General features: G+C 32.8%; 2 protein-coding genes across 2 annotated transcripts; one reads left to right on the top strand and one right to left on the bottom strand.

The window, feature by feature from the left end:
* Positions 1–3,194: 3,194 nt before the first annotated feature.
* LOC117182887 (putative nuclease HARBI1) lies at positions 3,195–4,154 on the bottom strand. Its single transcript, XM_033376001.1, has 3 exons — positions 4,016–4,154; positions 3,384–3,873; positions 3,195–3,306 (listed from the first exon to the last, which is right to left on the bottom strand). Exons 1-3 carry the CDS (start codon positions 4,152–4,154, stop codon positions 3,195–3,197), a joined length of 741 nt encoding a protein of 246 aa, XP_033231892.1.
* Positions 4,155–14,703: 10,549 nt separating this feature from the next.
* On the top strand, positions 14,704–15,090 carry LOC117182888. The gene has a single exon (XM_033376002.1). It carries the CDS (start codon positions 14,704–14,706, stop codon positions 15,088–15,090), a length of 387 nt encoding a protein of 128 aa, XP_033231893.1.
* Positions 15,091–16,752: the final 1,662 nt, after the last annotated feature.

Genomic DNA, 16,752 nt, shown 5'->3' on the forward strand with positions numbered 1-16,752 from the left:
TATCATCAGAGATTGTACCTTACCGACAGTAGATCAACCCTCCAAACCATGAAGACAGAAAATCTACACAATATCGATCAAGTTAAGAATCTTCAATAACAGAAAATGCTTAACGTCTTAATAAGACTAGATGGAAAATAATATTTTTAAATTAAAATTATTTCTTGATTCCCAATGGAGTGAAGATGGAGTAGAATCTTTTTTTCAAGAAATAGTTTTAATTATTCTGTACGGTTATTTCACATGAAATATATTTTTTTAATTCGTGGGTTTATAAAAAACATTTTAAAAATTCAGTTATTTCCGGATTTATTGTTATTTTTTAGGAACATGAAAATCTGAATTTTTCTGTACATAACTTATTATAAAATTAACATATTGCGTTCAAATTATGCTTATTAAGCGAAGAAGTCCCGGAAACTTTTGCACGGAAGTGCAGAGAAAAACATCAGGAGAGAGAGGGCTCAAAATTTCACAAATAAGGAAGCAGTCGGACTACTGGATATTGTGAGCAGGTACAAGCATATTGTGGAGTGCAAAGAGACCGACGCAACCACTTGGAAGGATAAGGACGATGCGTGGAACCAATTTACTCTCGATTTTAACGCTGCTCACAGCATCACGGTTCGGTCAAAAAAAAGTTTGAAAATTAAATACGAGGGAATAAAAAAAAACGTCAAACATAAAATCGCACAAATTCGGAAAGAAAGCATCAAAACTGGTGGAGGAGCAGATAATGCTCCAGAGTTGACGTCCGCGGATGAGAAACTACTTGCCATGATGCCAACAACAATCGCAGGATTAGACTCGATGAATGATGACGATGGATTTGTCACAGCTATGTATTTAGAGGACGCAATACAAGAATCTTAGGATATCGAGGAGAAAGAAAACCTATGCGAGAATTCCGGGGATGAGGCAATGGCGTTTCCACTAGAATATTTACTCGAATATGAAGAGTTACTAACACCGCGGAAGACACCGACCGAGAAATTACTTCCCAAGAAATTGTCGAATAAACGCCGTTCGACCGACGAAAATGAACCGCATTGTTCCATTAGTTTGCCGACAAGTGCCAAGAAATCGAAGGAAAGTGAACATGAAGTTTAAAGTTTATTGAACGCGAACTCTTCTCTTAGAAAACGTGCAGATTGGGCAAATCACACGACAAAAGATTTCCGAAATCCAAGAAATCCCTTTTTACATGTATCGCAAAACGAGAAAAATACAAAGACTGATAGGAATAAGTAGTTGCCAGAGAGCATGAAAACTGTGGCTGAAAAAAGATTACGTTATTAGATTTCAGCTACTCTTGATTCAGCAAGATATGCAATCTAAGCAGGAACAGGAGATAATTAGAAAATAAATTCTTGAAGTTGAATTAAAAATTAAGAAGACTGAATTAGAAGCAAAGGAGTTGCAGTTAAAGAATCTCCAAATGAATTTGAAAATGAAGAAAAACAAAGCGGTTGTTATAGATTACTGTAAGTATTGCAATCATTCTTGTTTACTATTGATACAGAATTAAATAATTTATAATGGACCTTTTCTGTTTTCAGCCGATGATTAGAAAGAATAATTAATCGGAAGCCGAATTTGCTTTTCTTACCTGATGCAAAAAAATATTTATGCCAAATTTTATTAACTTCATTTTAAGGAAAAAAAATTTATCTATTGAGACTGTCTACCCCACAATTCTGATTTGCAAGACTGTTTAGGGATGAGTTATATTTAATAATTTATGTTTTTTTTTAATAAAAGCTTATTAGATTTTAGGATTTTTCAACTTTCACATTTTTTACATCGATTTTATATACGTGTTCAAAGATTTTCAATAGGACTACTCTTTAAAGCTGCTAAAGTATTAGAGCAATTGCATTTGAAATTATTTGAAGAATTTCAACTTTTGTCAATAATTTTGATGAAAATTTTAATATCCCTTCAGTGTTAAAAAACCCTGAAATAATTTTGGAAAAATTAAAAAAACTTGGAAGTTCAAAGATAAAGGCCTTAATTTTTTAATTTTAAATGTCTCCCAATTTTGTGGTCATTTTCCAAAAATTACTTTAGGGTTTTTCTGTCAAGGCCTACGTTAACAGATATCAGAATTTTTATCGAAATTAATAACAATGGCCAAAATACTTCAAATGATTGTACATGGAATTGCCCATTGATAAACATATGTCAGGAGGAGTTGATTACTATTTACGTATATCTAAAGTGCCTGTGATGGAGTGTTCTTATTTGCAATATTACCTGCAATAAGTTACGTTAGATATTAGCTCATATTTCTATACAAAAACATATCATTCGGAACCAAAAAGACTCAACTTGTCAGTATTTTAGGTTGTAGATAGTCAGTAATTTATGCTTACTTGTAGATATCAAATCTTGATAGATCGTTAGATTTATATTCTATTATAGTTTTCCGATATTTATTATGTAAGGCAGTATTTGTATTTCGTTGCAAATTTTAAAGGGAATTTCAATAGAAATCTACTTTTAATAAAAATCCGTCATTTGCTAATTATTCCTCATTTATTCGTATTTCTCACAAACATTTACAATATAAATATTTAACAATCATACATAGAATAGGTGGCATTATTGATTCAGAACATACAGAACACTTTCTATATTCATGTGTATAACTGAAGAACACCTGATTTCTTTTTTGAATGAGAAAAGAAACATTTTCGAAAATTTTGAATATGGCCAACTTCGAATTAATTTCCTCAGCTTGAAATGAATAAACACATTGACACATATAATTATTCTGCTTGTTCAAAAAACCATTTTTTGGTGATCTAGTGATTTATTTTTTTTCGCGATTCTGGAACGTGTCAAACCCCATGGAAAAATTGATTTCACATGCAAGAAAAATAATATGTTTTTATAGTTCAGGGTGCAGAAATTTTAAGTTCGTCATATTCACTGTTTTCGAAAGAAGTGTGATTTTAATTCAATTACAAAAAACATGTTACTTTAATCTATATTATCTTATAAATAAAAATGTGCTTCACTTAAGTGTTACCACTGAAAAATGAAAAAAAAACGCGAGAGACAAATCGAGAAGTCTCTCGGTTTAAATTTAAATTATTTTCCTAACTGGCTATAAAAAGAATGGAAATTTAAAGCAAACTTATTTTCTAGTTATTCAGCCATTGAAATACTAATAATAAATTTGTAATGCATTAATTTTTCTCGTGATCCAATCTGTAGCTTTTTTCATAATTTTCATGTTTTGCGGTCACACTGATATCAAAGTAGACTAGTTGTATACTATCTCCCGGCTCCTCCTCTAGCCTGCCTTAAAGGAATTTAATTACTATGCGTACAACAAAATTAACAATACAGGTAAGAGATAACACATTTGTACTTACGGAACGAAATAATTTTCATTTAACTGCTGACGAGCATTTTCCATTCTGAAAGGCTGGTCAAGAACTTCAGGCTGCTCTAAATTTGGAATCCTGACATCAGGATCTACAGGGGGCTCGTCTTCTTTATGGTAGATTGCGATATTGAGCAGTACACATGATGCCACAATAACATTTTGCACTTTCGGGATAGCTACTCGCATTCCAATAGATAATACAGGAAAACGCTTTTTTATCACTTCAAATAACCGCTCAACACTGTTTCTTGTTCTAATTTGGGATTCGTTGTATAATTCTTCCGCTAAATTGTGTGTAGCTGGGAGTGGTGTCATCATGAAATTTGTGACAGTATATCCAGAATCTCCCAAAAGTAAGGAATCCCCAAATTCACCAGCCTTAAAACGGGCATTAATTGTGGAGGGAGACAAAATATTGCTATCGCTGGCAGAGCCAGGGTACCGCGCAACAATATTCTGCACCTGCAATTTAGGTCCTGCAATCGTTGAATGTTAAGGCTAAAGTAATGTTTCCGATTCGGAAATAGTTCAGCTTCTGGGCCACCTACGAAAAAAAATCTTGTGCTATTCGAACAAATTTTTCGTAAGAATTGCACCATATAATTAAATTAAACATACCAGGAGATAGTATTCGTACGTGGGTGCAATCCACACATCCAAGAACCCGCGGAAATCTCGCCATCCTATAGAAACCTTCCTTTATTTCTGCCATACCTTCTTCAGTAGTAGGAACTTTATCCATGCTGGTCGAAGGCATGCTATTGCATCTGTTACATTCCGAATAATTTTTGATACAGTGGTTCTGTGTATGCCTCCGAAATCACCAACAGATATTAACATGTCTTCAGTTGCATAAAATCTTAAAGCCGTAAGCAATTGACACATGGGCGAAACTGCATTATTTCTAAAACAAAACAAGGTTACTTAACACGTATAAATACGCTAGATATTCTTCGAATTATTGTTCATTATTTTAGTTTAAAATAATATGTACATAACGCTCTGTTCGATGTCGTATTCGATGTTCCGTTTGTCGCAGTAAGTATTGAACACTCTGTTTTGTTAATCGAAACCGAATTCCATTTTGACAGCAGTCAATATAACCTCAAATTTTCTGTATTTCGTGCTTATCTTCTAGACAAATCCGTTATTGGCTACCTTGGCCGGCCGCTAGTAAACTGGCTGGTAGCTCCCGCTTTATCTGTCAGAGCGTGCTATCCAACGGTGGATCAGCATGAAACTATCCTATCTGTCAGATAAATTTATATACAGGTTTTATCCAGATGTGGATCACCCGGCCCTAAGTGAGACGGCAGGCGCCACCAAGAACCTTGATTTTCGAAGAACTAGATTGACCGTATTTAAGTTGTACTGCGTTATGGTAAGGCTCCTTTCAAAGTTTAGTTATGGTGGAAATAACCTCGGATAATTTTACAACGTTTTCTTCTATCCTAGGACTAAGTAAATATAATTCTAAACAAAACGTGACAAACCAAGGTTTTACAGGATTGTCGAAATTAAAATTACAGCTTTGCCTAAAACTGAAAAGTGGACATTCTAAAATCTTATAGAAATTTATGCTACAGCTTCAAACATCATTAATTAGAATAAGTTTTTAAATACAGTTAGTAACTCACATTTCAAATTGAATTTGCAGTTAAATACATAATATTTCTCGAAAAGCCAACCTTAATATGCATTGTATTGATCAGCGTATGAAGACCAACAAAATACAAATAATTTTCTCATAAACTAATTAATATCAAGTAAAAAAAATTAAGTGAATAAAGTTCGGAATACTTAAACATACTATGAAAGATTTTGTTGCTGTTGAAGGATGGCATCACGTTGGACCGACAAAATAAGATTTTTAGTTTTCTATTCTATGCCATAATATATATATGGGCATTTCCACATAATGTGTCATTTTCTAAAAGAATAAAAAAAGCTTGGTCAATATTTCTGAGCATGCGCGCAGTTTTAACAAAAAATTAAAATTAGTATGTTTATAAGCGTAATTGAATTTATAATATTTTATGAATATATGATCAAGGAGGGTTAAGGTCGGTTGTTTTTTCAACACTAAAATTAGATCCTGAACATTTAGAATACAGCAGTTCGCGAATTAAACAATTTAAAGAAAATACCTCATCTTATTTATTATTCGTACAATGACGTATTTCGAAATAACAAAGAAAAGTAAAAGTTATGCAATCTATATTGCTAATGTTCCTTTTTCTATTTGACTCAATTTTTTTTAAGCTTCTGCTTCACTCTTCATTTATTTTTTTTTGCTTAACAATAATAAAAATCAATATTAAATTACATAATTAATTTATTATATGACAATATTTGAAATGAATGACTTTGAAATGCGGCCGAAACTACAATTACAATCAATGTAATTTTAGTAACAAAAAATACCATTCACTTGAAGAAACACACGAAAATATATATTTTATTATATAAACTATGTCAAAGTCGATGTAGAACGACAATGTGAAACCAATCTCCATTTTTTTTCTACACATCACATTTTTATGATTTTTTGTGTCAATTTTGTTTCGTCACAAATCTTGCTATAAACAGTTCATATTACGTAATATTAAACAAATTTCTGAATTAAAGATATTCAAATGAGATTAAAATTAAATTAAAAATCCTACTTCAAGTCCAATAATCAAGTGAATGTGCAGAATTCCTGAAAATAAATTCAAGTTTCCAATTTTTTTCATTAATTTTTCTTTCATATTTTTTATTTTTGTTTGAAAAGAGATTTTTTTTGTTTTCTCTTTCAGGAAAATATTTATCTTCGGATTTCTTAGTTTAATTTCCAGGAATTCCGCACATTAAAAAATTTCATTACTAGAGTTGTCACTGAAAATACATTTTTGAAAATCCTTTTTATTCTGCTTTTCATGTGTGAAAATAGTATCCATGTCCAAAGAAAAAGGAAACCATTTGAAACAAACAGAAAAATGGCTTAGCTGTGCCCCCCCACCCCCCTTAACCTGTATCTGACAAATTAATTATGGAAAAACTCGAATTGGACTGTCTCCCAAATCTTCCTCTCTCAGTACCTTTTTTTTCGTTACGTAGACGATATAATCACAGCTATTCCTAAAGATAATGTCCATATACTCCTTGAAAAACTTAATTCTTACAATTCCAAAATTAAATTCACTACAGAAATTGAAGAAAATTCAAAAATTAATTTCTTATACACGCTTGTTATTAGATGTGATGGTTTTATAAGAATTGATTGGTATCAAAAGAAAACTTGGTCTGGTCGTTACTTAAATTTCAACTCTGTTCATCCTTTTGCCATTAAATTGGTTTGGTCACAGGACTTTTTTACAGAATTCTTAAAATTTCTGATCCAAAATTTAGAATGAAAAACATGAATTTAATCAGAAGTAATTTAAAAAATAATGGTTTTCTAATCTATTTAATCAAGAACTGTTTAGAGAAAGAAACTTTCCGATTATATAACACAGAATTTGCTTCTAAATCAAATAGAAATAAGAAAATATCTTATGTTGATTTCACAGTTTGCCCTTACATAAAAGGTTTATTAGAAAAATGTAACAAGTTTTGAAAAAACCAACAACCAAGACCATTTATAAACCAACTAATAGCTTTTCCAAAATTTTTAACAATCTTAAAGACCGACTTCCAAAAAAGAAAGATTCCGCAGTCATTTATAAATACAATTGCACTGTCGGTCCCTTTTCTTATTTAGGCGAGATATTCTATCTCCCATCCTGATTCAGTTGCTCATACTGCACTTGTTAAACATTACGTTGACACTGGCCATAATTTTGATTTGGATAATTTTGAGATTTTATTAATGGAGAACAATAGAGCTCATAGAAAAGTAATTAAAAACTATTTTATCAACAAAGTACCAAATACTGTTCATCTCCGTTATGAAAATAATATATTTCCTGACGTTAGCAAACCTCTTACTAGATTTTAATTTTCGTTGTTGATAAAGTTTGATTCTATGTTATCGACTCTTATATAACATTTTGTTGTTCCTGTTTGAATTTCCGTAACTCGCTTTCAGTTTGTTCAATCAGATGTCTTCGCATCAAACTGGATGTCGGGCTTTTGTCCCTTTGTTATTTACTTTCTTTTTTTTGTTTTAAATATCAAATCTTCTACGTCAGGTTTTATTGTGTCTCAGTGACTTTTTTACTCCGATTTTTTACTACGATTTTTAACTTATACCAGGTATGTTTGTTTGTTATTCACATTGACCTTCCGTCTTTTCACTGACATTACTTTTATCTCTTGTAAAATTGATGTAAAATTGAGGGCCTCCTTCTACGAGACAATCCTTCTTTTATTTATTTTTTTAAATTTATTTTTATGTAAAATTCAGGAACATATTTCATAATATTCATCATAGTATTCCAGACGGAAAAGTTATATATAGTGGAAAATATCAAGTATGATACTAACTTGTTTTAACAACTTTTTGTATCAAATAAAAATAAACTTTTCTAGGCAAACCATTGACATGTATTTAAAATTTTCTAAACAAAATATTTGAATTTTCAAATTCAAATTTACTGACAAATAAACATTATCCTTAGTACTTCTCAAAGTGAGAATTAAATCTAAAAAATATTTTCTGTAAAAGAAGCGAATTATATAATTGCATAATTTATTATACCGTTAATATTGTCGGTGTTACTGAGTAACACACATTTTCTCACTGAAAATTACTCGCCAGATGAGTTCGTTAAGAAAATATTATTTATCATGAATCGTGCATTATTTTGTCACTCGGTCACGAAATTATTTAATTATCCAATTTTAATGCATTTGAATTCACTTTGATACTGTGTAGAGCCAAAAATAAATAGGTTTTATCATTACATGTTTCTTTAAACATATTTTTTAATCATATATTTTGATTATATGATTTTAACATCTATGACTATTTATAGGGGAAAGTTGTCCTAAGTCGGCACTGATATCGCGCGCGTCTTGGCTTAACGATTTTCTCGTATGACAAGCTGGTAGAAAAGGACGTAATTTGGGCTGAAAAATGTCACTTTAGTTTTTACTTGACAGCGTGAGCGGGTCATTCATTTTTCGTGCAAGCGAAATTCCATTTTCTTCCATTCTTGTAAAGCAGCTATAGCTGTGTAAATATTTTGAAAAGTCTAATCATCGAAACAATTAATTACGTGCGTTGGAATGGGCACCAAACATGTGGCCCTTAGTCGGCACCTTTTCTTGTTGATTTTTTTTAAAGGTTTATATTATTTTATTATTTTCAATTTCATGTTGCTCGTCTCTTGTTTTTTTTTTTAGTTTGGTTATGTTTTGACTGCATGTTGCTTTTCTCTCATAGGTTTCCTTTTATATTCTGTGTTTTCTTATTGACAATATGCTACATGTTTTCCATTGTGAATGGTTTAAATTTGTAAATTTTCTTCTAAAACTTACATAACCTGCCCTTGTTCTTACGTTTGAGCGGAAAAATGACGTGCCGACTCAAGACCCGGGGGTGCCGACTTAGGACCACCATATTGAGAAATAGCAAAAATCGACTTTTTCACATTACGCGGCATTGCGACCGCAAAAATCACTTTACACAGCTTCAAATGATATATAGTTGTAGATAAAGGATCCAGGTACCTAAAGAAAGACATTAAAGCAGAATTAAACCCTGTTCTCCCTCTGTTTTGTACAAAAATCCTTACTGTGTCGACTTATAACCATTCTCCCCTATGAATCATACTTACAGAGGTTTTAAAAGCCTTAAAATAAATATTTTATTATGTAAAATTAAAAGAATGAATTTGAAATAAACATAAAAACAGGGATTTTTAATAAAATAGTTCAATATTTAACCAAATGTATGAATTTCTATATAAATGATAAATCTGTAACAAACAGAATGAAACTAATTTTCTACCAGAAAAGACAAATTTTCAGCAAGATGCATGAATTTTCAAATAAACTACACGAATTTCCAATCCAATATTTGAATTTTCAACAAAAAATGTCAACTTTCAAGCAAAACATTTAATACACGTTATGCTTTCTCTTCGTGAGATCTTCTTTTCGGATATATTCCTTCATATTGCAAGAAATTACGATGCAAAGAATATTATAATGAAGAAATTTTCTATTAAGACTATTCTAATATGGAAACTCATGATAAATACAGCGCAATTAACAATTTATTAATAAGTTTTGTGATTGTTTTAAATAAATATAGTTAACAAATTCATTAATCGGGTATTTGTCAACGGAATTTTTCTAATGCCAGTCATTTTAATTAAAAACTTTATAATAATTTTAGCAACATTTATAATTATTTCATAAATTTTACCTTTTTTAACAAATGAATTATTGAAGCACTTGTCGACGAAAAAACTCGTGTTTTGCAATAAGTCATTTTTATTGGAAACTTTACCATAATTTCATCAACAGTTATAATTTGTTTACTTATTTTCCGTTTTTTTTTTTAAATTTATTTATTACAAATATGCACTATTTGGGAATTTTTGGATGGAAAAATAAGTTTTTTCAATGTCAGTCCTTCTAATTGGGAATTACGTCATGATTTTTCCAAAATTCATAGTGTGAAAGAAAAAGGTAATTCTACACGCTACTGAAGCTACAGCCTTATTAAATGTACGAGAGTAATAAGAAACTAAAACAAATGCCTGAATAATGCATTTTTTATTAATTTGTTTCAAGAATCCATACAACTATTCCCCTGGTTATGAATTTGTATAAATTTATCGTGAAGTTCCAAATAGAAAAATAAAAAATTATGAACATTAAAAATTGAGGAATCTTCAATTGAAAATATTCAAAATAAGTTAAATGGCCCAGTAATTGTGGCACTAATTACCTTTGTTGTTATTTAATTTTAATTAAATGTAATCTTGTTTGATAATATAGGTACAATGCTGAAAATAAATGAATTTTAGCATGTATTATGTTCAAAATTGCTTCAGTCTGGAAGATTTGGATTTTGATCTTCAAAATCATCCATGTGTAAGCTTAGCTCTCGTGACACACATTTTCTTAGTTTTAATTCAATTTCAATTAACACGTTGTTAATGTATACCTAGAACTTTAATCAATTTTATTTATTGCTTAAATAATTGATGAGGAAATATATTATTCTGCTTGTGGAAAATAGATTTATGAACTGCAAACATCACAGAAGAGTGAAATTTAACCCTCCATTATGCCATTCAATTAAATAATTTGAAACGGCAATTGAGATACTGACATGCATAAACATAACAAAATATTCTGCCTAATATTATTTTTTATATTATACATGGAATTTGTTGAGTCTCAGTTTCATTCATTTACAGAATATGCAGATTCATACTGTTGCTCTGTTTTTAACTTTAGCGATCTTCCTAATTTATATTGGTGAATATAATATTATATATATAATTTCAAGTTCATTTAAAAGTATAAGCTCCTACTTGAAATCACTTTAATTTAAAATATTTTTATTACTATTTTCTACTCAAATAATCTGTGAAGTCCTATAATCAGAATCAGGTTTGTAGCGCTGTTTTAAATAAGTTAAGAGGTAATAACTTTATCTTATTTTTAAAATAAATATTTTTTCTTATCAGAAGGGCTTGCTCTCCTACCTTCTTTATCAATTTACAGAACTTAAAAACGATACAATAGTTACTTTAAGAGACAATTGTAAGAATGTGAATTTTTTATTATCATGAAACACGTTAAAATAATTTAGATTTCTTCAATGTTCTTTACATAGTAATTGTATTTATCAGTCTGTAATTTTAATAACTGATAAGACTCTTAAGTTTATAAAATATCAATCTGTATACAAATATAAAATATAAAAGTTAGATTCTTACCATTTGAAAGCCTATATTGACCAAAACAGGAAACTTTTCTGTTTAAAGGAATTCAGGTTTGACAAAATCTGGTGCACCCAACGCAACATTTCTTTTTAGGTGTCCGCATCTTTGTTTCTAATTTCCCGATTTTACTTTTGAAAATCTAGAATATTTCGCATTAACATTCGATTTTATACACACAAAATTATAAAAAGGCAAAAAAACATTTACTTTTTTATACAAATCAAAAATTCAAATTCGCCTTTTGTAAATACGTACATGTTAATCTTTAAAATTTATTTGACAAAAACAAGTTCTGTAAGCCACATATTGGAACAACCAGTTCTTTACATACCGAAAATTCAAATTTTTCTTACATTCAACTTTTCAATGCAACTACCTCGCAAATTTCATCCGACTGGACATTATTTCGATCGGTCTGGATTTAGTTTCAAGGCTACTGCAAGCCATGCCTGAAACCGTTACTCAATCCAAGTTTCAGTATAAATAAATATTTATTTGTTCATATTTCAAGTTTGATATTTACCCATTTCTATTGATCCTTCCAGAAAGTTTAAATGCCTGACTAAGAAGGAGTGAAAAAATATCTGTGGAGCCTGCTCTTCCTATCATTGTTCATTCTTACGAATATGGTAATCAGATTCACTAACCGACAGTAGGGTCAACACATACCTTTGGAATAAGACATCTAGGAGTTATTCTTCTAATGCTTGATGCTTCTAATAAAAAGTTTATAATATGCATGCGTGACTATATTAATCAAGGAATACTTTCTACTGAAGGTATTCCTTACGGATTGGAACCGCAAAATACTGTTGAGGGTATATTTAGTTCTCATCCACAACTAGCTCAACCTCCACAACCAGCCCAACCTATACAACCTGCCCACCCTCCACCACCAGCCTAGCCTTCAAATCCGGCAAACCCTGCACCACCAGCCCAGCTCCCACAAGCAGTCCAACCTCTACATCCAGGCCACCTTACACCAACATTCCACCCTCTATCGGTTACCTCTAGAAGATATCCTCAGCCATCAGTCCACGCTCCACCACCAGCTCAACTTCCACAACTAGCCCAACCTCCACATCCAGCTCAACCTCCACACCCAGCCCAACCTCCACACCTAGCCCACCCTCTACCTCTAGAAGACACTCTCAAACGCCATTCCATCCCTCAAAATCACCAGGACGCCTTAATAAACAAAAAATGGTTGAATTTTTAGTGTTTTTAAGCGCTCTTCATACGCAATTAATTAAAGTCCAGAAATATGTAAAATTGAAAAAAAAATGATTTTGATCTGAGTTCGGATCAGGAAATTATCAACCATTCATTAAGGATTATAAATATTACATTAGTATGAAATTTACTAGAGAGATATCATTTATTTTAAAATAGGCGTTCCACTTTGCAAGTTTCGACTGAATTACATGCTTTTTTGACAATTTTATTTATTTTATAAGATATTAAAACATGATACATAATTAATAATTAATGGTGCATTGTAACAATAAGTGATTTACTTTTTAATGTTGTCATGTTTGCGTTTCCTGTTTTTAAATATGATAACTTTGCTGTTCGAATAAAATTGTTTAATATCTAGGCTCGTTCCCTAAACTGGTATCTTCTGGAGTATTTTATTTCAGAAATCGGAACCCTTGAACTTTCAACGCAGCATGTTTAAATTATTTTGTTCGTGCAAAAATTGGTCCTTCGAGTGTCGGATATTTAATCTGCGATTTTTAAATTCAATAACCGGGAATTTGTAACTAAAGTAATTCCGCACAGTTTATTTGTAACTAAATTCGAAATATTGAACTCTTCAATTCTAATTAGCAAAGTGGCTCTGAACTTAAGATGCAATTTGGATTAGCAGAACTAAGTGAACTCTAGTGTGTGATTGGGAATATATTAATAATGAGAATATTGTTATTGGACTTTTAACAGACTTCTCACAATATTTCGTAAATTTTGTGACTGTCTAGTTGACGAGTTGGACCAGTTGTAATTAAGGCGAAAATACTGTTTCAAAAGTTGTGGCAACTATAAATTGGCTGGGACGAATCACTGCCACAGGACTTCCACTGTGAGTGGGTAGATTCCAGCGCTCACCTCATAGCACTCAACGAGATATCCGTGGAGCGTCGAGTTATCAATGAAAAGTCAAATCGATTCGGTTATCACTCAGTGCATTTGCTATGTGCTAAATCACGTGTAGCACCTTTGAAGAATCTTTCAATACCACGGCTTGAATTGCAAGCCGCTCTACTTCTGGCGCAACTAGCTGATTCGGTTAACTGAACTCTCACGTTAGAAATCGACGAAAAATATTTTTGGTCCGATTCTACAATAACCCTGCATTGGATTTAATCTTCACCCAGCCGTTGGAAAGCGTACACCGCAAACCGTGTCAGTGAGATTCAAAATCTAACTAACGAAAATTGGTACCACGTGCATTCACAGGACAACTGAGCCGATCTTATACTATATCTAGAGGAGTCAATCCAGCAGATCTATCTCACTGTCCACTATGGTGTAAAGGACCTGCCTGGCTCTCGCAAGATATAAACGTGTGGCTAGTCTCACTAATTCCAGAGCTGAATTTTTTCACTACTTGAAAAATTTTCTTCTCTAACCCGTGCTATTACAGTCACAGCCTACTGAATAAGTTTCGTTCATAATTTAAAATGGATAAAGGATCCTCGAAAACAACAAAACCTTGATACAAACGAATTGTTTGTTGCGCGCATAGCCCTTTTGAAAGTGACTTAGTCTCAGGATTTTGCAAAGGAAATAAATTACCTTAAAGAGACTAAGCTAATTTCAAGAAAAAGTCGATTCTTATCGCTAAATCCACTTCTTGATACGAAGGGTTTGCTGAGGGTGTGCGGACATCTCGCAAACGCTCCCGTACCATTTAATCAAAAACATCTGATTATTTTAGCACCGAATAATCTATTAACGTTACTCATAATTCACTACGAACATGTGAGATTATTACACGCTGGCTGTCAAACTACGTTGTCAGCTGTTAGAACTCAATAATGGCCATTGTCGGGCAAAAACGCTGTAAAGAAGGTTTTACGAAAATGCGTAAAATGTTTTAGGGCAAAAATGATTGAAACAGAATAATTCATGGCGAATATGCCAAGGTCACGGATCACTCCGAACAGGGCGTTTGATACGGCTGGAGTTGACTACGCCGGACCATTTTATATTATAGAAAAGTTGCGGAGTCGCGCGACAATCAAGACGTACTCTGCGTTTTAGTCTGTTTCACAACGAAGGCAGTACACCCGAATTAGCACGCGACATTTCGACTGATGCATTTATGCATTGTTTACAGCGATTTATTTCTCGTCGAAGTTTAGGTAGTAATATTTATTCGGACAATAGGACCACTTTTGTAGACACGCATTGTTAATGAATAATGATTTTCAACAAGATGTACATGACTTTCTTGTAACTCAACAGATATCGTTGCATATGATTCATCCAAATGCGCCTCACTCCGGAGGTATTTGGGAGAGCGCGGTAAAATCTGCCAAAAAACACCTGTATCATGCAGTAGGAGACACACGTCTCACTTATGAAGAAGTTTATACGGTCCTCACGCAAGTTAAATTGTGTCTGAATGCACGTTCTTGGAACCCACTGTCCGACGATCCCAATGACCTCAGACCTTTAACTCCTCGGTATTTTTCAACTGGGAACTCGTTCACTGCCTTGCGACAACCAAATCTTCGAAATCGCTTAAGCGGATACCAACAGCTGCAGCAAACGCTGCAACTTTTTTGGCAGTGCTGGTAAATGGAGTACCGGAGTTCTACCGGAGTTCTACCGGGAACCATGGTGGTAGTACGAGATGATGATTTACCACCACTAAAATGGCGTCTTCGCAGAATCACAAAGTGCCATCCTAGGCAGGACGGCACCATCCGTGCAGTGTTTATTCAAATGGGACATTCTGTTCTTAAAAGACCTGTCTCAAAAGTCTGTATTCTACGAATCGACGACTAACATCCTTTTACAATAGGGCTTTTATATTTTAGACCTGATATTATATTTGTTATATGTTTCAGTATTCGTTTACTGAAATATAATAACACTATTATGTCCTGCGAATTTTTTTGATAATAAGACAACGTATCTTTATGTATACTATCGATTCTCATAATTTTGTTAGTAAATGTACTTGATTTTGTATGAATATTGTATTCCGTTGTATTATATTGAATTTTACAGGGTTAATCTGAATGCGCGTCCTCTACTACAACTTTAATTTCTCACCTATGTTTGGAATTTTTAAATGTGAAGTTTCTTAAGCACTTTAGCACTTCATATTTACATTAATTTTACGTTGTGACTTTACTAATTGTAATTTTTGTTTCATTGTTGAAAAATATTCTTTTAACAGTGGGTGGGATGTTCAAATTTTAGACTAAAATAGTATTGCAGTTAAACCATAAATTCCATTTCACTAGCTCAAATCCGTTTAGTTAGTGCAAAGGCACGATTTGGCCTTAAAAAGTAAGGGTGACCATAAATTTGGAAAATTAGTCATTTTCTGAAGACGTCCCAAATGGTGTCCATGTGGGCACGAGTTCTTCTGACCAGCTTATACGATGTTGCTAATCTCCGAACTTCCAAAATGCATTTTTCTAAATATTTCTCATTATCTGACAACATCGCAAAATTAGGAGTTTGGGGTTTTCACCCTTTAAGGGGTAGCGGGAAGTGTCGAAAAGGCAGTGTGGTCTCAGGTGCGAACGTGAACACAGTTTTCTCTTTAACCTTTTTTTGTAAACTCAGACTTAGCGCGACTTTTACTTGACATAACCATTCTTCTTATCACCTTGTATCGATAATTCAACTGATAGATGTTCCTGAATAAATCAGTTTTAAGGCATCTTCTGGTGTATTTTATTTCAGAAATCGGAACCCTTGAACTTTCAACACAGTACGTTTAAATTATTTTGTACTTAGAAACACACACCTTGAGCATTTAGCACATATGCTATCTAGTTGTCCAACTCATGCGGGAACGACCCACATATGAAGGCACAATGGGGCACTAAGAGTGCTTTATTACCATCTCTGTCACCATTACAGCATTGACCTTAATATCGCTCCTCTAAATGCTCCTAGTAAAATGGAGTAAATTATCGAGAATGAGAAGTGCCGCATATACTGGAACTTTAACAGCCTGTAAAGCACTCTGCGTGTCAACAGTATGCTAAAATACTTGCGGGAAAAGTGCAGAAGGCGGTCGTCCTTGGATCGTTCCGTGACCTCAGGGTGCACGAAACTTTTGCCGGATCATCGTATTGATTCTGTCACAGACTGTAACGCCGTACTCACGGTCGGGATACGTGGATATGACTGAAATATAACCGCGATTTCACTGGGATCAGGTGCAGTTTTTAGATTAGCACCCGCTTCCAGCGAAGTCCTGCGGTTGTCTTATGACAA

This window comes from Belonocnema kinseyi, chromosome 2 (genome assembly GCF_010883055.1).
Source record: "Belonocnema kinseyi isolate 2016_QV_RU_SX_M_011 chromosome 2, B_treatae_v1, whole genome shotgun sequence".
Lineage (NCBI taxonomy): Eukaryota > Metazoa > Arthropoda > Insecta > Hymenoptera > Cynipidae > Belonocnema > Belonocnema kinseyi.

Excerpts from the sequence above, each read along its gene's own strand:
- LOC117182887 (XM_033376001.1), bottom strand. The coding sequence starts at position 4,154 with ATGCCTTCGACCAGCATGGATAAAGTTCCTACTACTGAAGAAGGTATG. Across the intron at positions 3,874-4,015 it reads CGTACGAATACTATCTCCTG|GACCTAAATTGCAGGTGCAG; the intron begins GTATGTTTAATT and ends CAACGATTGCAG. Across the intron at positions 3,307-3,383 it reads AATGAAAATTATTTCGTTCC|GCTAGAGGAGGAGCCGGGAG; the intron begins GTAAGTACAAAT and ends CCTTTAAGGCAG.
- LOC117182888 (XM_033376002.1), top strand. The coding sequence starts at position 14,704 with ATGAATAATGATTTTCAACAAGATGTACATGACTTTCTTGTAACTCAA.